This window comes from Passer domesticus, chromosome 7, assembly GCF_036417665.1.
Source record: "Passer domesticus isolate bPasDom1 chromosome 7, bPasDom1.hap1, whole genome shotgun sequence".
NCBI classification, from domain to species: Eukaryota; Metazoa; Chordata; class Aves; order Passeriformes; family Passeridae; genus Passer; species Passer domesticus.
Genome location: NC_087480.1, coordinates 7,214,035 through 7,238,958, shown reverse-complemented (window position 1 = coordinate 7,238,958; position 24,924 = coordinate 7,214,035). Strand labels below are relative to the sequence as shown.

Here is a 24,924-nt window from a genome sequence, read left to right as displayed (position 1 = left end):
GCAGCAGCACCCTCCTGCTGCTCTGGCCAGAGCCCAAGTCACAGCAGGTCACCCCTGCTGCTCGCTCCAGCCTCCAGCCCAGCTGTGCTGGTCCCCTCTCCCCCCAAGCTTCACCCCAGCACTGGGGGACTCTACCTTGGAAATGGTGTCTGCTCCACCAGCTCCAGAAGTTTTAAACTGTCCACCTCCTGCTGCAGCCTGCATTATCCACCCACAGTCTTGGGGGGCCATGGGACCCTAAAGCATCTCTTCTGCCTACAAGGCAGATTTATGGGGCTTAACTATTCCCCAACTTCCACCACTACAGGTGAAACACAGAGTTCATCCACTTGCACAGCCATGTAACACCTCTGCAGCAGGGAGAGGCACACTCAACAGCTGCTAAGTACCAAACCCTACAAATTAATTTTCTCTCCCTGGCAGTGCTACAGATGGATGGTTTTCCCCCTCCACACCAAAGCAGCTCACTGGGAAACTGTTACCAATACGTTTGTAGTTACCTACACACAGCACCATGACAAAAACTCACTGTGGGAAAACTAGAAACTAAACTAACCCCATCTCAATTATACCCAGTATTGCAGAGCTCAGAGTAGATGACTCCACATTTTCAAGAGCAAGTGGATTAAGCTGTTCAGCCAAGAGACACACACTGTGTTTCCAGTTGGCTAGGAAATATTTCAACCTTTTTTTTTTTTTTCAGATTTTTGTAAGGAAAAACCCTTCAACTTGGAAGGGTTGCAGTAACACACAGGGACAAGATAAGAACATCCATGCATTGCCAGCAGCTTCTGCCCCACATCACAACAGCCTGGTGCCAACATCAGGCCTCCCAAAAGCCAGCAGGCACCAACCTGGTCCAACAGGCTTGCACCAACAGCACACAAAGTTTCTTCTGATCTCAGACTTTCTGGCTCCAGAGGCAGTTCTACAAGCTCATTCTCCTTTCAACAGGGAACATCTCCTTCCTTTAACGCTACCCAGGAGGAACATCACATACAGCCCGACCTTCAACCACAAGCCCATCTCTCACCCATCGAGGGGACAAAGCCATGATACCATTTGAGAATGCTGGTACCTGTACTTGCTGCTAATTCTCATTACAGTTTCCTGTCTAACCCCAAGGCCTTTTGTTTCTTGCAACGGTGCCACTGGATTTACTGCTATAGACAACTTCAGTAGACACTTCCCATAATAATTAGCCAGAGCTGAGAGAAATCTCAGTTCTGTGATGCACAGTTACTTTGGATGCTGGCTCTGTTCAGTGTGCCAAAAGCTTTGAGGCTTCCACAATCAATCAAGTGACCCAAGTCAGTCACTCATGACTAGGAAAAAGCACATTTCTCCTTTCTCACCACTGGTGCCAAGAAGCTGAGACAATCCTCTCCTTTCTGCCACCACCATCAGCCCATTCCTCGTACCTCCCAAGTGGCAGATCCAGAGCACTGAAAGCATCAATTTTGCCTATACCTTCCCCCTTCCCTCTTCTGTGATTTCTGGTGCTGCAGTGGTGAGCAGGGCTAATGGAACAGGAGACAAACAGGAACAGGAGCATATAGAACATACACTCCAATGGGATCCAGGGAGAGCAACCCAAAAACCCCTCCCCACACACACAGAGAACCATGTTCCTCCAGGGGAAGAAGGACCCAAAGGACATCTATTTACCTGCTTGCTACATATTAAGGAGCACAAGCCACCATTACAAAGAAAATGAAGTTTTGGGAATCTATATGCTCACAGACAGGAAAGCATCATGATGTTAAATCCACCTCAGGATTGTGTTAAAGCACAATTGCCATCCTGAATATTTCTACTGCTCCAGTGAAGGAATCTGTGCTCCAAACCTGCAATTCCCAGAGAAAACAGAGGCAGACTACTAACAGAATTAAGAGCAGATACTGCAGGATGACTGCTGCAGGCAGCGAGGCTCTTCATGTGTACACCCTCCAGGCTGATGCCATCACACCCTATCACAGAGATGCTCTGCACCTGGTGCTGAGCATTGCATGGTCCAGGACAGAGTTTCTTCCAGACTAACAAAGACTCAACTTTTAAAAAAACCAAAAGGTTTTACCCTAGACCAGCCCAGGTAACCAGCAATCTGACAAAAGGACTCACCACGCCTGAAAAGACAAACATCTGTGCAAAGTAATCACACATAGGTGCAAGCTAAAAGGTTTGATGGAACATTTGGGTATTTCCAGACAGCCTCAAGACAGTAACTATAGACTGCTTGATGCAGCTGCCAAGGAGTTCAAATCACTCTTACAACAGGTCTCACTTTTCAATCACCTCAACTATAAATGCCTTTTCTGAAAATTCCTACCCTTATCAAGCCAAGGTTCGCTTGAGAAAATTCTTCTCTGCTCCTGATTGAATCCTTCTCCCTGCCCTCACAACACTCCCCAAATGGGCCTTGCACTCCTCCAAGTTGTTTCCCCTTCTCTCAGGATTTGCACATTGAGGCTGTGACTTCCCTTCCCAGCAGCACATATGACCCAGGATGGTCAGGCCTCCCCCTAAAACCTCAGTTCAGAAATAGCCAGGCTGACCCTACTTGGAGCCAGCACAGCTTCCCAGCTTAGACACCCCCATCCCACACCTACTGCTGCTCTGAAAGCAGCTTTTATCTGCCCAGAAAGGACTTAGACTTCCTGTCTGCTACTGGCAGTAGGTAGAGCTGCTAATTAACCAGTTGTCAGCTGAACCGCTGCTAAATCGAGAGCACAAACTAAAATTAAAGATGAGGTATTAAAATGGGCAGAAAGACTTGAAAGGACTATTGTTCATTTAAGAACTTCTCTTCCTGTATTTTTTAAACATTTAGAAATTGCAGTCCAAATAATTGCTTGTCAAGACATTTTTTTTGGAGAATAACTGTAGCTATTCAGCAAGCTGTGTAATTAGGTTATTAAAAGTATAATATCATTTGGAAGGCTTTGAGAGAGTAGACCTCTACCTAACACAAAATCATCAGGGCTTCATTTTCCTCCCTCTCTCCTGGCTTCAATCCCAAGTCACAAGTCCTAGCGACCTCTCAGAAGTCAGCTGTGACAGCAGACATTGTTTATAGGATGAGGAACCATCGCTCTGAGCAGGCACATGCACTGCTTCCATTCCAACTCAGGAAAGCATGTCTGGTATCCAACAAAGGAAAAAAAAAATACAAAGCCAAAAGCTGCAGACAAAATCCCAGCTCTCCGAGTCTGATGTCCCCTTCCCCCTCAGGTGGTGGGTTCAGGACAGGGAGCCTCCCATTTTTCTGGAGGGCACTGTTAAGACCAAGCATAGACAGACTGGTCTCTAGGAAAAGAAGGAAATCCCTGACCCACTGCAGGCCAGGCCCATCTCTGGAGAAAGAGGAACACTGGAAGCAGTACAGCAAAACAGAGCACATGTTATGTGATTTACATTTTTGCTGACAAATAACATGCTTATAGGACAGGTAAAATCAACTACGTAGCTGCAAGGCTCAGCAGCCTGAAACCAGGAAGCTAATAGACCCAGAAGGCAAGGAATTGGTCCTGATGTTAGCAAATGGGATGTCACAAAAATTAGACAATTAAAATTTAAAGCAGTAGGGAGACAAAAGAGCAGGAATCACAACAGCCAAGTCTGATGAAGAGCTGCTCCTTGGGTACAGGACCATAACGATGCTAAGCATTTTTCTACTAGATGGCAGTGTAGTGTCACACTATATAAAAGGAAATCTAGAAAGAAATTGCTTTGTATTACAAGTGAATCTGTGCTTAGACTTGACTTCAGATAGCATAATATACAACAGTAGCCTCTTTGTAAAGGGACCTGCCATTAGCCTCACAGTGCAATAGGAGTGATACTCTAGTTTCTATTTTCCCACAAAAGAAGGGGAAAAGACACTGAAACCCTGAGCAGTTCTGCTACACGGTACAGCCACAGACAAGCTCCTGAGTCTGTTAAAATCGAAGGTGGGCTCTGATCAACGAGCTCTGGGAGAGGAGGAAGCAGGTCCTCACTGCTCAGGAGGAAAAATCCCTGGGCTTCTGAAAGGCAGGGGCAACTTTTAGGCAACCCCCTTGCTATGGTCGGGGGAGGCTGGCAATTTCAAAGGAAGATCCCGGGATAAAGACAGAGCACTGCCACTAAAATTCAAAACGCAAGCACAAAATGATCAAGGTTAGGGCTGAAGAACAATGCAACTATTTGCAGGTAACTCAGCCGTAACAGTAACCTCTACTTTGCGTGGCCGCCATCCTGAAGCCAAACTTCAGGTACCAAGAAGAAGCAGCGGCTCACCAAGCCTCCCAAAGGCAACATTAATCCCTGGCGCACACTGGAGCTCTGCACAGCCAAAGATGGAAAAGCTCCGGGGGAAGCTCGCAGGCAGCCGAAGCAGTTTCTCTGCTGCGAGAGCCGCCCGGGGGTCCCCGCGCTGTGGGGCTGCCAGGCCTGCTCCTGTGTCCCCGGCCTCCCCACCCCACCGGCGGCCACAGCCGCGACAGCCGGCGGGACATCACTCCACCACCTCCCTGCCGGCGGAGCGGGGCACGTTTTGCCCTTTAGCCCGCTCTGCAGAGCTCGGGGCACGCCGAGCCGAGCCGGGATGCTCGCCTCGCACCGCGCTCCCCTCCCTCCTCCCGCCGCCGCCGCAGCACCCGGGCACGGCTGGGAGCCCCCCGGGCACGGCCTCACCTGGAGGGCCGCAGCCGCACCTCCTTCTTGCTGTCCACCACGGAGGGCACGCAGTTGGTGAGCTCGGTCCAGTCGGCGTGCAGCCCGCAGCTCCAGCCGGTGGAGAAGCGGGAGAAGAGCCAGGTCTCCCGCTTGCCGGGCCGGTGGCAGGTGCACTTCTTCTGCCCGGCGCGGCACTCGCAGGGCTGCTCCAGCTGGATGTTGCGGACCAGGTGCCGCCCGAAGGTGGTGCCGCCCGTCTTCTGGATGTGCAGGAACACGATCAGGTCGTCCCCCTTGATGTTGAAGTCCACCCGCCGCAGCAAGTCGTCGGCGGAGAAATTGAAACGGGGAACGAAACGCGCCGGCGTCTCGTCCTCCGCCCGGTACGGGTCGGCGGCGGCGGCGGGGCTGAGAGCGCGGAGCCGCAGCAGCTGGCACTCGGTGCCCGGGCAGACGTACTGCAGCACGATCACGGCGAAGAGGAAGAGCATCACCAGCGCCAGCAGCACCTTGTGGGACCGGTCCTCCATCGTCGCCGGGAGCGCCGCGCATCGCCGCCGCCGCCCCGCTCAGAGCCTCCGCAGCCGCCGTCGCCTCCGCCGCGGCGGGACCCGCGCCGCCGCCATCGCCCGCCGCTGCCCACGGCCCTTCCCGGCAGCCCCCGCGCCCGGCCCCGCCGCTCCTCCGCCCGCCCCGCCCCGGCCCCGCCCCCGCCGGGACCGCCCCGCGCGGCGGCACCGGCACCGGCACCGGGACAGCACCGGGACAGCACCGGGACAGCACCGGCACCGCCCCCTCCCCATCCCCGGCACCGCCCCGCGCGGCCGCTCCGGCACCGGCACCGGGACAGCACCGGCACCGGGACAGCACCGGCACCGCCCCCTCCCCATCCCCGGGACCGCTCCGGCACCGGCACCGGGACAGCACCGGCACCGCCCCGTCCCGCGCGGCCGCTTCGCAGCGGCCCCGAGAATGGGACGGGGAATGGGACCGGCACCGGGACTGGGAGTTCACCGGCGACGGCACCAGGACTGGGACCATACCGGCGCTCTGTGCACGGACCGGGAGCGGCGCTCCCGGCGGCGGCAGCCGTGGCGCACCGAGCGTGCTCAGAGCTTGGCCGGCTCGGGATGCTCCGTGCCGCCGTGCCGGTGCCGGAGCGGGCCCGAGGAGCAGGGCGTGCGTGGCCCGTGCCCGCGGTGCTGTTTGTCCCGCGGGGTCACCGTCCGGCACACACACGCGCTCCCGTCCCTGGGCACCGAGCTGTCCGCTTTGTCTCCGCACCGCACGCCGACACCCAGCTTTTTGGGTTTGTTTGGGGTTTTTTGGGTGGAGAGGTAGTGCACAGACTGTTTGTCTGGACGCCCCACGTGGTTTCTGCTGTTTAACCTGGGCTATCTCTGTCAGCATATTTCAAAACCTCTCTGCGCAAGGAGAGTGTTCTGTAAATAAAACAATAACAACAAGGAGTCTGTGGATTTTTCCCTGATTACAGTCCTGTGTATATTTGTATGCAAATGTTGTTGAGCCCTCCAGCTGCTGGTGGCTGTTCAGTGAGGCCCGTGGGTGGGAGCACATGGGTGCTCGCCCCGTGTCCACCCCGTGCCATTCCACAGGGACACATCCCCACGTGCCAAGACCTGGCAGGGCCATGGAGCACGACACAGCCAGTGAGCCCGAGGCTTTCCTTTCCCTCTTGGTGCAGCTGATGTTGAGGCAATTAATGCCTGTGACAACTGCAGCCCGGCAAGAAAAAAGCAATAATAAAAATAAGAGGTTTCTGGCTAAAGGAGGTTTTCACCCCATGCCCTGTCAGTGTCCTGTCCTTCATGGAAAAGCAGTCGGGGCAGGACCATGGGTTTGGGCATCCCCAGTTTGACTGATGTGCTCCAATACTTAACTGATGTTACACAGGAACCCCCAATCCCAGGTAGGGCTGGAAATGTCTGAGCATCTCCTTCCCTTCCCCATCACAGCACCTCAGCTTTTGCTTTCCTGTCCCTTGTGATGCCTCTGTTTCTCTGCCTGGCCAATCAGCCTAGAGCTGAATTTTCTATTATGCACAGCAGGCAGCAAAGAAAATAGTTTGTAAACACTCTCCCCAGACCTTTATTCATCATAAAACCTAAAATAAAAAAATGAAAAAAAACTTGCCTCCTTTTTCCCCTCCTCTCAAGCAATTCTCTCTAAATAATTTCAGCAGGTACATGTGGTGTTTGGAGGTGATTTCTTTATGGTTTTCATCCTTGAGCAACCTCTCCTGTCTTCCGTATTTTTTCCAGTTGTCCGCAATGTTTTGAAAACATTTACACTCACAATAATAGGCAATTTTATCACAAAGATTCTAGGCATGAGAACTACTGAGTTCATTTGCTTCCATTTGGCTCTCTAAAATGAATGGATTGCGCCATTTAATGAAAACTCTGTGTTCTGAAATTCAAGCCTTAAAATTATAAAGATGTTTCTGTGCTTTATAACCATCACTCTCTCACAGTCATTCATGTTAAAAATGTTTGCCTCCAGTTTTATTTGTTTTACATTATGAAATAACAAAGATGCGTGGTGAGTTAAAAGCAATCCTGAATGCTAATACCTGGGAATTAAATGGAGAGAATAACAATGGCCTAATGTCTACACTAAATTAATATATACTATAAAAGATATGATGCATACTGGGTTGGTGTTCCCAGCAGAGCCATTATTTTGGAATGGGCTAAACAAACAATGATCATCCTTTCAGTAATGAGTGATGGTCTCCAGTCTGCTGCCTTCTCACTCACAGTATGTAAATGATGCTCTCGAGCTTTGATCCAGGGACCCAAAACATTTGCTTAGGCACTAAAGAAATGAAAATTGCTCTGAACTAGATAAAAGTAGGACAGAGCAGAGCTGTTAAGGTTTCACAGCACGGGCAAGATTCGATGGCTGGCAGGGCAGATGGTTTAAGCTAAGAGGTCAAGCAAAAGCACTGAGCACCTAGTAACAGCAGTGAAAAAAAAAAATCTCCACCTCCTTCTCCACACACAGCATCCCCAGACACCCCAAACACGTGATCCCTGTTCCCACTCCCCACACATGACCCTTTCTGCTGGCACATGTCTCAGTGCATGGTCATGCCCAGATGAGCACATGGGTATGGCCACTGCTCCTTTCTCTCCCACCTACAAGTGTCCTCTGCCACTGGCTGGTCCCTTCTGCACCCACCCTGTCAGCAGCTGCCTCCCTGCAGTACAGCAGGGCCAAGCTGAGCTGCTAAAGAATCTCATTTTGGCCTGACCCTCTCTTATTACCCACAGGAACATTCAGAAAATCAGGGGTTTGTATGCAAAGGCACGGGGTGTTTGCCCAGAGACAGATCAATAAAACACCTTGTGCCTCAAGCCCTAGATTGATCTCTGCTGCTTTAGGAAACTCTTGTTAGCTCACCAGTTGGGGCTGATCATCACATCCCTGTGTACTCCCTGAAAACCTCTGTTTCCACAGCTTCTGAATTTCACCTCTGCATTTGGCTGGCAAATGGTGACTGCTTGGCTCCAACAAAAAGAAAACACACATCAGCTTTGAGATCAGCAGGCTCTCAGTGTGTAAAACAGAGCTTTACCAGGCATTGAGACCTCCAGCTTATTGAAAGGAGCAAGGTCTCATATCAGCTCAGCCTGAGTAGGTCCCAGTGTCGCTGTTGGACAGGTAAGGGCAGGGGTGCAGCCAGCTTGAACCCCCAGGGCAGACGGGCAGGGCTGGGCTGTGGCAGCCCTGGCCAGGGCTGGGGTAACCCCAGCTGCTGAGGCACCCACAGCTGCTGGGAGGATGAAGTCTTTTTCAGATGAGAGGGGAAATCTGATTTGCACAATAGAACAATTAGAATAACTTGATTAAAAGAAATGCAAACGAGCCATTAGGTTTGCTTTATCTCCTTGTAATGCGTTTTATCTTACAGTGCCTGTGAAGGAAGGGGGAGAAGATAGTTGAAATAAATACAGAAAAGCATCCTATGTCATGAAAATAACATGTTTATTAAAATAACAAACACAATCATCACCAGCCCAAGTGCTGCAGTTTTCCTTTATGGAATTGTCTATCTTGTCTGGAATAGCTGATGGCTAAACAGAGTTGTGGCCAGGGCATTCAAAACCATTTTTCCCATCATTTATCCCCAGAGTGATGAAGTGGATGCTCCAGCCTACACTCCCCAGCTGCCCCAAAAGAACCTCTCCTCCACCATTTCCATAAGATGTGCAAACCAGCAACTTTGATAATTTTACTTCTCCTTTGAGGCTGGGTAAAACCAGACTGTGGAGTCAAAAGGTATCACCAGGAGACAGACAGTGTGGAGGACACCACTCTGCTCCCTGAGGAAACACGTCTTAAAATGAGTGGAAAAGCACAGAGCAGTGAGATGGTCATTGCATGGGAGAAGAAGCAAAGCCAAGAGCAAGGAAATATCTGGGAAAGAAGCAAAGAAATGCTGTGGTGGGAGAGAGGTGGAAGCCCTGCTGGCACCTCTTAGAGTAAGGCCCTTTATCTGGTATAGGGTATGCAAATGAGTGAAGGCATGGAGCAGTGGGGTGATAAGTAAACTAATTAGAAAATGAGGCTTGATTATTCATGGACTTGACATATCAGAGAGCAGCTAATCAAAGGAATAATACAAGTTTGCATATTCTTTGTGATGTGGGCATCAAAGTCTTTCTTCTTGTCACGGTGGCATCACTGCTGCTCATTCCTAAAACCAAATACACTCGATGCAAGTGTCACATCTTGCCATAATAGGAGATAGGTCTTGGAAAGGCTGAGGTGCTCAAAAGAGCTCTGATTTTTCCAGCTATTGAACTGATCTTGCATTTATCTCTACTTATAGATCTTGCCTCCCTGAATACAAACATTGCCCAAAGCTCTTTGGGTGTGTGGTAAACTGGGCAGCCTTTAAAAGCTTGAGCCAAAGATCCCAATACTCAAGGGACCCAACTTGCAAGATAATTGCAAAATAATCCCTTACAGTTTCATTTCGCTGTGGGCTGATGCTAAATAAACTTTGTCTAAATGCCACATAGCATTTAGATGGACTTGGCAGGAGGTTTTGCTGGGTGCAGGAAGCTTTCAGGAGTGCCTCCTTCCCAACACATGGCATCAGAAACCTTCTGTCCAGGCTGTTCACTGCAGCAAATCTTGGAGCCAGACAAAAGGCAGGCTAGCTTTCAAGTCACAAGGCATCAGCAGAATTTCTATTTCACACATAGATCTCGGTCCTGTGAAAGGTTTTAAAGGAGGACCTGATGTGGGACTGACACCTGGCCATGTACCAAGTGTCTGGGCAACAGTTGGAGGGTGAATGAATGATACTGCCCCATCACCACTGATTCTTTCCCAGCATGAAACTGGCTGAGAAACTGCTGAAACATCAAATTCCCTTTTGATGAGGACAGCCTGGGACAACTCCAGGGAACAGGGTCCATGGGGATGAAAGGGCTCTTTCAAGTATGCCTCTGAATCAGTGGGAAAAGTGAGACGTTGGGATTGCTCCTGCCACTGTTTGCTTGTCTGGATAATTACAGTGATGGGTATATTAATACCATCTGGCATCAGATCCAAAGAGCAACCAGGCATTGACAGAGATTACTGGTGAGGTGTGTGAAGAACCCTTTTGGAGGTGCTTATGAGCAGATTAGGAGGAATTAGAAAGAGTGTGAGCCAACAAAGCCCAGGGCTGCAGACCATATGGTCCAAGGGACATTTTGTGCCCACTTTGAAGATATATAATGCAAAACTGGTGTATCTGACCTAGTTCAGGACAAAACCTGCAGCATTTGCCTGATTAAGGTGGGTAAGAGAGTAAGATAATGTACAGTGGTCCCCAACAGTGGTTTTACACTGAAGAAAAAGGCAAATATTTGTTAAATCTTCCTAAAACCTAGAGGGAACACATGGCCCTGAAAGAACAGTGAGAAAAGACATAATATTACCTCACACTATCTCAATAGGTAGTCCTGTGTGGAGTGAAAGCAGTGGGATTTGGTCCAAAGGCATTCAAGACATCTGAAAGGTGAAATTTGCCTTTCAGTGTGAAATTATTCCAGTTTAATAACACTGGTTTAGAAATAGATTTGGTTAAATTGGTACCACCTTTTTTTTCTGGACACTCTTCAATCCTAGAGTAGTTAGCATCAATTTAAGTTAATTTGGTGTCATTCTGTGTGCAGACTGCATCTTGGATGCTGTATAAATATTTGCTTGTCGAAATTGATGCTGAATTTGGGTAACACAGTGTTGTGGAATTAACCTGTGTGACAGAGGATCAGATGCAGGGACAAAAAACAAATCTCAGGAGGAGGTCTTAAATTTCAGATGACTTAATGCAATTACCTAATTTTTAAAATGAACAGGAGAATAAATGAAGGTGAAGCAAAAATAATCTCAAGCATTACCAAATAATAATAATAAAAGAAGCTTTGAGGACAGCTTCTTCCAGCAGCAGGGCTGATGAATCTTCAGGGAGTGATCCCACAGTCCAGTGAAACAAAGAAATGCTCATTTCGCAGTGAGGTTTTGCAACTGCAGATTTACCAGGAATAGCAAATAAATAATTCACAGTATCTCAAGATGCGGAGACAAATTTTCTTTCTTTTACTTCAAATCTAGGTCTGCCAAGCTGTTAAAGGCCTACAGCAAGCATCCCCCTGTAAAACAGAAAATGAGGGACAAAGCAGGAGTTTCACATTCCAGTTATGTGTAAAAAAACTCCTGAAAAAGAAAAAGCTCCCTTTCCTCTGTGCCCCACCCCCCACACACACTGCTGCCATGAGTCCACAGGGAAACAGAATATTTGTGTTCTATTTCACTGAAACTTCTGGAAAAGAAAACAAAAACACAATTAAACATTTAAAATTTCATCGCAACAGAATTCAGTAGAAAATCCCCAGCTGGATTGGATGTAAATTACAGATACTGAGTGCAGCAATTTCTCGTGGTTTCCCAAAAACGCTCAGGGTTCATAGCATTACAACACTTTGCAATAACTCAGAGAAAACTGGGGCAGTGTGAATTTATATCTTCTGATCCTAAATTCTACCCCTTGGCCTGGGCACCCTGGGCTAGCCCTGTGCTCCATCACTCCAACCCCAGGCTGCCCCTGGAATCCCTCCTGGTGGAGATGCTGCCAGTCCTGCGTGTGCCTGAGCTGCCACTTCACTGGATCAAAACAGTAGCAGCTATTTTCATCTGCTGCTGGAATACATCTGAAGAAATTCCTTGCAATCCCTCCTTCTGTTCCCAGCTGACACGTGGCAGGGAGTGCAGGTGCAGGTCCTGTCTGGCCACAGCCTTCACTCCTCGCCTTGGGCAGGAGATGGGCTGCTCATCCTGCTCTCAGCCTCCTGCTCAGAGCTTTGGGAATGCTGAACCCATGGGAAGGATGGCTGGGGAGCAGCAGCAGGCTCACCACAGCCCCCTCACCCATCTGATGCCAGTGTGGGTTTTTCATACCCCAGGCTGAGGGGCTGCACAAACACTTGCTATGTGTGCTACAGCATCTAGCCCCACGCTGCTCAAATCAGAGAAGCCAGCAGATGCCCTTCCTCTGTGTCTTGAACCTTTGCTGACTCATTGATATAACCAGAAATTAAGGGGGCAGAGGAGAGGGGGGTCAGTGCTTTGTTTCCTGCCCTCTCACAGGGACAGGGGCCCCTACTGTGTGTGTCACAGATGTGCACTAGGTATCTCTGCAAGAATTACCTGTCCATAGAGATGATGAGATAATATTATTATAATGTATTTTCCTGCTCATCTTTCCCTGTTAAAGATATATAACACATAATGCTGGCCTTGCACACTAAGGGGTGGAGGACAGCACCTCTCAGTATCAAAATTTGGGAGATTCCCTACAAGAATCCTACTGCACAGAGCTTTTATAGACCTAAGTCCCAAGTGATGTAAGTTTTCCAAGAGCTCCCTCTAACTCTGAGTTTTTGAGAGACTTTGGATAATTAATCTGGCTGTGACACTATGCAGAACACTGTAACAACCAGAAGAAAAATAACTTGTAAAAAATATTATTTTCTTTCACGCAAAGAATCAAACTTTAAATGATTCCATCTGTCACTTTCATCTGCACCCTGTTTCATTGGCTGGATTTTACTCATTAAGATAAATTTCAAGCCAGCTGATCATTTTTACCTTCAGGGCTTTGATGAAATGCAGTGCTTGGGACTTCCTCCCCTCCTCCATTTTTGACAGCCTTGACAGAGGAATAAGTGTTTCTCTCTTATGCTGCTTTGCAATTGTATGGAATGGCTTTGACCTTCCAAAAGGGAAACACACTACAGTCAAATTCCTCCTGCTTTCCCCATGGGACTAGGAGCTGGCCAAACCCTTCCAATAAAAGTTTCCCAGTCAACCTTGCATCATAAAACCTTCTTTTCTTTATTACTCCATCTCCTCAAAACTTCCTTAGCAAACCTCTAGCCCTTTCAAAAGGTGGGCTGGAGAGCTTTTATGCTATGCAAATGGTTCAAATATCTTTGTTTCTTCCCTGAAAAGAGATAAAAGCAATTTTTTTGATTCCTTGCCTCATAACCCAACACAACTGTCCACTGTGCACTCTGTGTGTTACAGCTCCCTGTGCCTTCAGCCCCAATGGCTTATTTCACTGTAAGTGTTAATTATACATTGGAATGGTTTCATGAGGGATGTGCTAAATCATCTGCCACTTAAAGTCTTTAAATCAGGGCTGGGTGTTTTCAGTGGGGTCCTGCTCTGTGCCTGGGGCACACAGAGGCTCCCAGTGCATTTACAGAAGGGTCTATAATCCCATGGTCATGGTCAGCCGTGGTATTGAGGAATTAGGGGATGGGTGGGATGGCCTTTGTCATGCAGGATGTAAGATTAGTTGGACTTAATGGTCTGTTTTGGCCTTTAAATCTATGAATAGGGAAAAGGAAAGAGGAAAAAGAAAACAAAAAAGAACAAAAGTCCCTATTGTAGCCAGCATGTTTCTGCCTTCTGAAAGCAGAGCCAGAGGAACTGCAGGCAGCTGGGGCTAGAAATGAGTGCTGGGCACTCCTTTGCACTGCCCCTGCTCCCAGAGCTACCCAAGCTCTCCTGAGCTCCCCAAACAGGTCCTGGCAAGCAAAGCCAGGAGCCCAAGCCCACTGGGAATTGCTGACGACTTTCAGAAAACAACAGACGTGAGCACACACACAATGCTCAAATGATTTTCAATTTCTTTCCCCCCTTGAGGTCATTTTAGGTGTTCCAGAACTAGAAATCTAATGCTTTTTCTATTTCTAAATTAAGCTAATTAAAATTTTAATCTGGTGGACATTATCTTATTGCATAATTAGAAGAGCTTATATTGCAGTGGTTTGGTTAGTACCAATCCTTTTTACTTTAAATTGTGTTTCATTAATTGAACAGGGCTTAGATAGGTGCTAATAAGGACCTAAGCCAACTATCTGTTCTTAACAAAATACTCAATTCTCCCTTTCAGCTGTACCTGCTCTGAGCCTGCAAGCTTTATGCTATAATAGTTTTCCTTAGTGAAGGGTGGATTATTACACCCATGATCCACATGGGAATTTCAGGAGCTATAGGCACCCTCACAGACACCACTGTGGGCTGACTTCACAGAGAAAACACAAAGGATCATTGCTGGAAAATGGCAAATCCAAACCCTACCCACTGACTTGCTGATATCATCTGCTTAACCATGGGTTATGGCACAATCAATTACTCCCAGCTCACTATTAAGTCCCAAAGAATCTTTCTATAGACTAGGCTGGTATTACTCTGCCATACATTTGAAAGAGACTACTGTTAATTAATTTAGCTCATCTGCATACCTAAAATTCAGCTAAGCCCTCTATTGTGTTACCTGCTATCATTTCAGACATGTAGGACTTCCAAACTGCTTTAGAAATAGAAAGGGATTAAACTCATCTATAGAGATATAAAACAATTTAAGAACTTGCTTTTCAACACTTCCCACAGGGCCCTGTGCAGAGTAGGAGCTGGGATCTGGCAGAACCTTTCCTGCTGGTTATCCATCCCACCAGGAGTCAGCTTCCCTCCAGGACTTTCGACCCGGTGCTTTCCAAAGGCACTGAATTTCCTGAAAGTGTAAATAACACGTTAAACCACAATTTATCTACTCCTGGGGCTAAGGCACCCGAACTGGTGAGCGTAAATCACTCAGAATATTTATGATGTACTGACACATTTCCAGTCTGAAATAGGAGTGTGACACACATAAATCCTCATAAATGCTTCTCCAGAGCCATCCCCATCCCATTCACCCCAGACACGGTCACCAAATCTGCACGGGAGCCTCCACAGTGCCTGAGGCTGACGTGGATGGGCCCAGGGCTCTGCTTCTACCACAACAAATGAGTAAATAATTACATTAATAATGAGCCAGACCTTCCAGCTGGCCAAGTCACAGGAGCCAGGGCACTTTTGCTAAACAATTTCAGATTAAAATAAAAGCAAGCAACCTTCTGTCAAAACTAAACAGCTCCATGCAGCAGAAATCCCTTGGATAAAAGCTGCTATTTCTCCATAAGGAAAGCAGGAAATAATTCAGTATAAAAATTCTTTTTTTTTTTTTTTTTTCTTTTACAAAACACACGCAAAAACCCTCAGAAGGAGATTTGAAAACACTGATTATTCCTCAGTAGCAGCTTCTTCTGAAAAGATGGAACGTTTTAGTAAGAGATTGCATACGAGGTTTAAAAAAAGAAAAAAAAAGGGCAATTTCATTAGGCTCCATTGTCAGCTCGCCTTCATGAGCTGCTTTGGGATTAAGGGGTTAGCTAGCAGGGAATCCTGTGGATCTGTGGAGCTCTCAGCATGGCAGTGAGCCCTAGGGCACAGCCTGCCCGGGGCAAACCTGGGGCTGCAGCGCTGGGTTAGGGAGCTGCTGCCAGCTGGGCAAATCCCAGGGAGCTGCTCTCTCAAAGCTGAGCTCAAACATTCCCTGCTCTTTCAGGTCCCGCTTGGAAATCTGCACAAAGTTGCTCCACAGCTGCGAAACAGACAGCGCTGAAGCAGAATCCATTTCCTAAGCAATAACTCATTTGCAGAGCAGCCAGTGACTCTGCCCAAGGTGAGTCCCAGCAGCCCTCTCTGCATTTAATTTGCACGCTGGTTTTGCTCAGGATGCAGTCCCTGCATCGCCACCTCTCCAACGCTGGCGGTTTCCAGGCTGGCAGCCAAAGGGATGCTTAGGCAGACATTCCTGCAGACAGAGAGCTAAAGCTGGTTTGCTTTGCATTGCTCCAAGAGGGGCAGGATGGAGAACAATGGTTTGCATCCAGGCAAAATATCTGAGCTTATCACTCAGGCAGAGTTTGCTTGCAATGAGCATTCCACCATGCTCAAGGCTGGTCTCTGCTGACCAGACCTTCTACCTCCCTGTCCCCTCTGCCTCTAGAGTTATGTCTCTCACTTAGGTGATGTCAAAACTCAAGGTGTTTTTGCTGTGGAGACAAGGGTTCACACCCCATTGTGTCACCTTCTTGAATTCCCTCTCAGGGATCGTGAAGAGTGGGACCACAGCAATGTTGATGGGAAGAGCCTCTCATCCAGCCTCCTCCTCAAAACAGGGCTATCACCAGCACTAAATAAGCTTACCATGGCTTTGTCCAGCCAGAGCATGAAAACCTTCCAGGCTGTGGATGCCACAATCCCACTGGATGACCATGCATCTATCTCACAGAGAAGTTTTTCTGACCTCCAATTTGAGTCTCCCAAGCTGCTCTTGCCCCTTGTAACATCATTTGCCTTTACCAAGAAGAGTTTGGCTCCATCATTTCTGCAGGTAGCTGTAGGTTGCCATGAGCTCACTCCTTCACCAACCCAAGCTAACCCAAGGCACATCAGCCAGAACCTTGAAGGGCTCCCAAGCCCCAGAAATCTCCCTCCTCTGCAGTTTCTTCAGTCAAACTGCGATCAGCCAGTTCTGGTAGCAGAAGTCCAGGTCTTGGTCTGTACTTCACAAAATACATCCCAGTCCCTTCGACCCAGCCAAGCAAAGCCTGCCCAGGACACCACTGAGGGGGGCACAAAGTTCTCCCACATGTTCTCCAGCAGCAGTGCTGAGGCACCCATGCTAAGCAGGCAGAAAAGAGAAACCATTCAGTTATTATTTGTCCTGCTCACTGAGTTGTCTGAAAACTGTGGCTTGGGCAGGCATTAAAGCAGCTACAGCCTCAGTTGCTCAATAGGTGCCCACTATTTGGTGGCCTCCAGCTACGTCCTACAGCCTTCTCAGTCTCCAGCCTGACTAAAGCCCACCCTTTCCACTTAACTTCCCAGTTTACATGGCAAAACAGCTTCCCAAAATATCCCTGTGGCACACCAAACAATCTTGCTGTCAGGACTCAGATTTCAGTGTGATTGGTAATGAGTGCACCAGGCATCAGAACTAGGTTATTAAAATATCTTTCATGATGAACAATGTAAAATAAATGTGGATAAATTGTATTATTCTGGGTCATTTAATTTTAAGTGCAGCAGCCTCTGTATTTTTTTGCCACTTAAACGATATGCAGCATGAAACAGCACAAATAAATACAGATGTAGAGAACATTAGATACACTTTGTAAGAGCAAATTATGCACATTCACATTTCATTCTACTTAGATCAAAATTAGATGGTTTTCCTCCATTATCTCAGTGGATACACTAAAAGTCAGTGATTTATGAAAGAAACCGGTGTGAATGCCATTATAATTGATTAACCTAAGAGACTGGTGACCTACTTATAGATATACAAATATGATTATAATTGTGCAGTAAGTAATTGAATGTTCTGCAGGACTTCTTTATAATGTGACTGTAATGCATAAAAACAAGAGGTAGAAAAAAGGCTTCAATGCTGTGTGTGGTCTGAGATCCTAGAGAGAGGTGCTGAGTGCTTCCTGCTCTCTCCTGTCAAGGGAAATTGGTGTTGGGACCCTGCAGAATCAACCCCCTCCTGAACAACAGCATTTCTCTGAAATAGCCCGTCCTGTGGACAAAAGGCTCCACTGTGCTTTGTGGCTAGGATGACTTTGGACACCCTGAGCAGATCTCATTGTCTGGGAGATGCTGCGCTCAGACCCCTCCTGAGTCATCTGTACTGCAGCCCCTTCTCAAAGACTTCAAGAAGACTTCTCAAAGACTTCTTGCCCAAGAAAGGGGGACAGACCAGAGGTCATGAAGAAATGAAATTAAGTTATGGGTTCCTGTTTCTAAACCACCCCTTTGCAGTAGGACTCAGCACTGCCTAGTGTGTCTGGGGGTCTGCAAACCTCAGGTCTCTGCCAGCTGGGACCAAGTCCAGCACTGCTGCCACGTCTGCTAATGGGTACGAGCACCCACCTGCCTGTGCTGCAGTCACAGGACACAGCAAAGAGCATCTCCTTGCCTCCAGGGTTTTGCACTCCACATACAGAACTGGAGGCAACAGATGAAGAGAGTCCCCAGGTGCTGGTAGCTGATGGGTTGAAGCCTGAAGACCCTACCTCGACCATGCACAGGGGTGTAATCTGTGATCCCAGGCAGTGCTCCTTGCTAATTAAGTTTCCCACCATCTTGGCAGTGTGTATCCTGCTGGACAATGTGCCAGCATCACCCAGCCCACAGCTGCCTGGAGGCCCTCATGGCATTATTATGTGTCACAGATTTTGCTGTATCTTTTGCTGCCAGTCACTTCTTCTGACTTAATTTGCCTGAACTCCTCTGCATGGACACGGGCAGCAGAGCTAACCTTTGACAATGACACACACCAGCTCTCTGCAGAATAAAATTCTAGATTCCCAATTTGAATGACTAAATATACCAAAGCCCAGTTATGAATTATTTAAAATCTATACAAATTTTGATGCTGCATACTGAGCTAGAGACTTGAATGCACCTCTGCAATTATAAGTCCCTCTGCCTACAGCTCCATCATGGAAAAGCATCCATTTAAAGCCCCTGGGATAAATGATCTGTTACAATTCCCTGGACTGGAAACCCTGGAGATGATGTGGGAGCCAAGAGTTGCTAGGATGGGATTGAGTTAATTAGCACTGTGTCTGAGGAGAGCCGTAACAGCATAATGAAACAAATAGAATAAAAGCAGTTTAAAGTGACTCCAGTGGATTGATGGGTGCACTGCTGACTGTGGAACAGAAAGATTGTACCCATGCTTGCATGGCTCTGCATTTGTCATGCATTGCTCACACTGAGGGAGAGGGATGAAGAAGAGGGTGGGTCACTGCAGCTCTGCAAGAACTCTCTGGCATGATGTGTTGTTAGGGGCAGAAAGGTGGAAACCACTGCCAGCAGCTCCTTGCTGTCACAGCACACCTGGCTCAGTGTCAGCCCTGCTTGTGAAGAACCAAAGCCACCACCCCCTGAATCCTCATGGAGGATGGGGTCAGGTCCAGCACACGCAGCCTGTCAGAAGCCACAGTCAGGGATGCACTGCAGCAGCAGAAATGCCTGGCTTCCCAAGGATAACCTTGTACACAGCTCCTGCATCAGCTGTAGGTGTCCCACTGCTGTTGGGGGGTCCTGGCAGGGCTTGCAGGACTCCCCTCTTTGCATCCTGCCATGGGCTTTGTCAAGCATGTGCTGGCAATGGCTTTGCTATGCCCTGCAGCACATGTCCATTCAGCTGCAGAGCCCCATGCATTTAGAGCCCATCCCAGAGAAAAGTTTGTATCCCACCTCCCAAGGAGTTGCCTCTGAGCTCAGCATTCAAGTGACGGGATATAGATGGCCATGTTTGATTTCTTCATCCATCCTTTCCAGTGCTGAGAGCTGCCAGGGGATGACTGACAGGTTCTGCTTTTTCACTGTGTTTTGCATTCTTTTCAATATTCAGTTGTCTGGAAGAGGAATATGTTGGCCCCAGCAATGCTGCATTTGAGAGAGATGCTGGCTTCTTCAGCATAAATTGTTCAGGGTATTTTTACAGTCGGCATAAAAATACTGACACTGCTGGTATGGATAGCTCTGTTACCATGCCTGGGGCCAATAAAGAAAGTGTAAGGAAAAAAAAGGAAGCCACAAGTTAAACCCCTGCTTTACAGTAATCACACTCTTCCTTTTAATTTTTAAACTTCTCAAATTCCAGCTTCCATTAAAATGAATTGGTAAAAGATAAACAGAACTGCCAAGCTGCACTGTTTTGAAGCAGAGAGATGACTCCCAGCTTGTCCAACTATTCTGACTGCCAAATATAATATACCTAAAATGATAAAGCATAACAATGCAAAAGATCACACACTATCTCCATCTCTCCCACAGGGAACTGGAGCTGTGCCCAGCAGTGGTATCTAGTCCTAAGCATTGCCTATCTACCAAAAACTAGAGAGAACTGCTGGGGACAGGTAGCAGCTATTAGCTGAGCCACTGAAAGGATAGCTGCAGCTTTGCTTCAACAAGAGGAGCATAAATAAACCCAATCTGGCTTTCTCCTTGGTCAAAGTCCTCACTGCTGCTGCAGAGGCATTTATGTTGAGGCTTTGCCCAGCCCATTATTGCCAAAGAGCCTGACCCACACAATCCACACGGGAATTTCATTGCTCCAGCACCACGACGTGTCTCTTTCTGCAGAGCTGTTCCTCATTCCTACCAGCAGCAGCTGGGCCAAATCCTCACTTTCTGCTTGCCCCCCTCATCTTTCAGCTGCACTCCACAAATCCAAGCTAATGAGAGCAGTGGGGACAACAAATCCCTATGGGCAGTGCCTGTGCCACTCTCACCCCTCCACATCCATCAGCTGCTCTTCCTTCCTCAGAATTGCTTGGAGTAAAGACAGACCTGCAGTGGAATAATCCCAATTTCAAACCCATTGCAGAAATTACAAATGACTTGCTTCCAGCTGGATGCAAGGCTTACTAATTTCTCAGCAGCACTCAGGTGGCAAGTTTGCCACATGAATAATTGTGTGTCCAGAAAAGTGTTCCACTGGTAGGGTTATTAGCAGGAAAACAGGAATTCAGTTGGAAAGCATTAATAAACCTTAAAGACAACAGCTGTTATGGTGATTGATCCACTATCCAAGTGTACACAACTCATACAGGATGAAGGAGCAGAGGTTATTGCACAGGGAGGATATACTGAGAAGTGGGAAAAGAGGCAGGGTTGCTATAGAAGCCAGGGATAAAAATTGGTACTACCAGGTTCAAAAACATTTAAAACCCCACACATCTTTTCAAACCTGACTCAAAATTAAATTTTAGTAGTTTGCAGCATTTGTTATTTACTTTCTTTTAATACACAAGGGCAATGGAAGCAGAAGAGTTTTGTGTGTGACACAGAGAAATTTCTGTTTATTCCCCAGGATCAGCAGATGCTGCAGTGTGAAGATGCCCCAAGGAACCCATCCAAATGTGCCCAGTGTACCCATCCCTCCTCCTGAGGGGTGTGATGAAATCACCAAGCTCATTCGAGGGCTGAGAGGATTAAGGAGAGAACTGAATTGCTCATTGGAATGCCAGGAATTTCTGGCCCACTGTGTCTGATCTGGTGCAGGGCTCTCCTGCTCACAAATAGCTGCACTTTGGGAACATGACTCCTTTCTGCTTGTGTGCATCAGGAGTTTGTCCTTTGGCACTCACTGAAATCAGTTTTTGCTCTGTCTGGATAAGGATGTTGGTAAGAAAAGGAGAAAGTGAACCTAAGGTGGTATGTTTGGCATGTAGGAACATGCTGTACTCTTCTGCATCTCCCTTTGCCTTTCTGGAAACATCCTTTTCTGCAGGGATGTCCCATCCACCCCAGCAGTATTGCCTTTGCAAGAGCTGAAAGGACAACTCATGGTCACAGCAGAGACAGAGCAGTGGGAATTCAGGTCCCTCCAAGCAGGACCATCACTAGGGCTGGGGACAGGCTGTGATCCACTCCAAAATGTTCACATCACGGCAGTACAGGTTGTGCCAACTGCACTATAGGATGTTGAGCTCACTGCAGTATGCTTCCTTCCAAAAGGAAACAAAACCAAACCCTCTCCAGTTTATTATTTCAGCTAATTATATAAAGCAACAGTATTTCATCCAAACCATTTTAGGAAAATAAGTGGAGAATGTTTGCAAAACCAAAGCAACCATTTTTCTCCTGCCAGGGTGGCAGATGCAAACATAAAGAGTAACATGTCCATACATCTCCAATCTCAACTTCTTATGAAACAAAATAAAAGCAATCTGGTTGTGAACTGATCCAAAGCAAATACAGTATTTCAGAACACGCCACATTTAGTTGGTGGGGCTGATTTATATGATGCAATTTAACGACCAGTGTGCAAATATGGAGGGGAAGACTATTTCCCCTTCACACTTTCTTACCTCACAGACACTGTTTTTGTTCTGCATGTAAGTGGGGAACCCTTGGCCTATGCAGCAGCTGCCTTTGAAGGATGAGCACTGACAGGTTTCTATGGCACTTCCAAAAAGGGTTGTTTTATAGGCCAGAGGTTCCCTTCTCCATACAGAATGTTTTGCCATTTATTGTGTGATCTGTGAGATATCATACAGTGGTCTTCAAAATAAATACTGCCCAACTTCACTTAGCAGGCACTACCTCTATTCCCAATTTACAGCTGGAGAGAGAAGCAGGGAGAAGGCAGCAGGAGGCTCCCTAGGGAAGTGGTGGAGTCATCAGCCCCATCCAAAAATGAGATGTGGCACTTCACAGTAGGGTTTAGTGGGAAAGGTGGCATTTGCTCGAAGGCTGGACTTGATGAACTTGGAGGTCTTTTCCTACCTTAATGGTTCCATGGTTCTGTGACCTTCCTAGGGCATCTCCATGTCAGTGCTGGCAGTGCTGCAGCCAGCAGCCACCTCTGGGCCTGGATGGCAGGCTGGGATTGCCCCATGCTGTACAATCTCCTTTGTCACACACCATCTGAGAGGCAAACAGCTCATTGTGTTTGACATTTCCACAACTCTTTTCCTGAGGAAGTGCTGCTCCAGCCATCATCTCTGTTCTGGTTTTAGATTTCATGGTCAGTTTCCAAGATTTAGTGGCTTTTCAGCAGACAGAGGAGCACCTCGGTTGTGTGGCACTGCAGTCCTACTTAGAGATAATTGCTGAAGTAAATCAGAAACAAGGAGAGACCTAGCAAAAAAATGGAAATCACATGTTTTAAAAGTGAAATTAAAAATAAAGTAAAAAGGAGGAGAAACAAATACCACCAGGATAATTGTAATTTTCATGAAGGACATCACTAAAGGATTTTCAAAACAGGTCCAGCCCCAGTTTTCAGTTTGCATCCATCCTTGGTACATCATTTTGCAATGAACCTAGGCATCCATTTGTTAGGGACCTGCAGGCTTTCTGAATGGAATCCTCCAGCCATCCCTCATGGGCTGCAGTCAGGAAGGATGCCAAGTGCTCTGGAAGGTTGCTGCTGCTGCCTTGAACAGAAATGCTCCTGAGTCCTTCCCCAGCTCAACCCCATCCCACTCCCTGTTCTCTGGAAGAACCAAAGCTTGGAGTCTACACATGGCCAAATCTGTGTTTCACATCCAGATACCTTCATAATTTTGGGCTTCATCAGCCCTGTAGCATCACAGGCTGGTGTGAGACCCCACCAGGGTGGGATTGCTCCGAGTTATGCTTCCCAGGAGAGAGGGAGGTCAACAACAACAGTAAATACATGAATTTAGAACTGTCTTTGCTGTTTCCCTCTTGTTGCCAGCAGCTGCATTTGGGTATTTTGCACACTGGTGGTGTGAGGGCTGCTCTCAAAAAGGGCTGAATCCCAGGACTTGGAGAGCCCTGATACCTGGATTTCATGAGCAAGGCACAGCAGCCACTTATGGCAACATCAATAAACAGATTTGCTAATTAATACCAATTCAATTACACTCATTTAGGACTCAGATGGCTAACCAAAGCTCTCCTTCCCTCACAACTGCAAAACTTCAAGCGAGGCTGGCCATTTCCCTCAGCTTCAGGAGGAATCTGGCAGCTCGTGGGGCAATGAGCTGTGATGTGAACTGCTGGAGTGCCCAGCCCTGCTGGTGGCTGCAGGACCCCCAAGACATCCCAGGACTTTTCTGCAGTAAAATATGCCTGATATGGAGGTCAGGTAAAATGGGCTGGGCTGCATTCAGGAGCTTTTTCCAGTTAGCACTGAAGACAGCCTCCAGTCTGAAAGTTCAGATATTCAAAATCTGAGGGTTGTTTAAGGTTGAGCATGGTTGAGCTGGGTTAGACCTCCATTATTTTCTAAACACTTGTTTTTATGTCATCTTTATTTATTATAGTTAATACTCCCTTAATGGAGACTTTCCCCAGACTTCTGGGATCTGCCATACTCCTTTTTCTTGTGATGAGAAGCATTACCACACCAGAACACAGCCATGACTTGATGACTCAAATTTGTGAAGTCACTTTGTTTTTTATGGAAATCTGATTATCAGTGCAAAAAGAGACCCCTTCAATTTCATAGCAAAGTGGCCTGTTCTGCTTCAGACAAAACTCTGGATGTTTCCATAATTACACACTGACCTGTGCTGAACAAGCCAGCTCAAAGGCTATTTTATCTCAGCATGACCAGACTTTATCAGATTTATTCTATCTGAAGAAAGTTACATCACAAATAAATTACTTCAGTGGTAGATTGCAGTATGAGAAAAGCAAATTATTTGGCAGCCATTCCTCTTTTCTTCTCATCCTGAGTCACCTGGTTTATAGGGCTATTAACAAACTCACCCTGGCTAAAAATGTGGCCTTAGAATAGAAGAGACAACCTCACCACTTTTCCACTTCATGAAGTTTTATTCCGAGTCCCTTTTTCCTCTTGCCCTCTGGAGACTTCACATCTCTGCGACACTTTCTGGTTCTCTGCTGCCAGTCTGGGAGGGTGGCCAGGAGATGAAGCGAGGGGACATTTTTGGTGCCTTCCCTGAAGGACAATGGCCCCTTGCTGTAACTACAGTTCTGCAAGGGGTTTTGTGCATCCCTGGCACCTCACAACCTTCCTTCCACCCATCCTTACCCAAATGCCTCCCAGGTGGGCTGGGACTGGCTCTGCCTGCAGGTAGGAAGGTCAGAGCTGCCCTGCTGGGTGGGTCAGCCCAGGCACTGCCTCTCCATGCAAGGCTGCTCCTTTTATTGCCATGGTCCCTTCTTGCTGCAAGCATGATTAATGCCAGAGCTCTTCAACCATTTTCCTATAGGAGAATTAAAGTTTTAATGATTAACCTTTATAAATTACAAGAGCAATACTCTAAATAATAAATAGTTTCTGGCCAGGTCTGAGCTATTATGCTCCAGCATGATATGCTGAGCCCCCAT

General features: G+C 47.4%; 1 protein-coding gene and 1 long non-coding RNA gene across 2 annotated transcripts in view; both read right to left on the bottom strand.

Annotated features, from left to right (window-relative positions):
* HS6ST2 (heparan sulfate 6-O-sulfotransferase 2) overlaps window positions 1-5,324 on the bottom strand; it is a 126,919-nt gene extending 121,595 nt beyond the window's left edge. Inside the window, exon 1 of the mRNA XM_064426662.1 lies at window positions 4,675-5,324. Within this exon, the coding sequence (XP_064282732.1) occupies window positions 4,675-5,186 (512 nt within the window). The 5' untranslated portion in view covers window positions 5,187-5,324. The remainder of the gene's footprint in view (window positions 1-4,674) is intronic.
* Window positions 5,325-8,699: 3,375 nt separating this feature from the next.
* Window positions 8,700-24,924, bottom strand: part of LOC135304355 (uncharacterized) — a 71,487-nt gene continuing 55,262 nt past the window's right edge. Inside the window, exon 26 of the long non-coding RNA XR_010365761.1 lies at window positions 8,700-22,737. This is a non-coding gene — a long non-coding RNA (uncharacterized LOC135304355). The remainder of the gene's footprint in view (window positions 22,738-24,924) is intronic.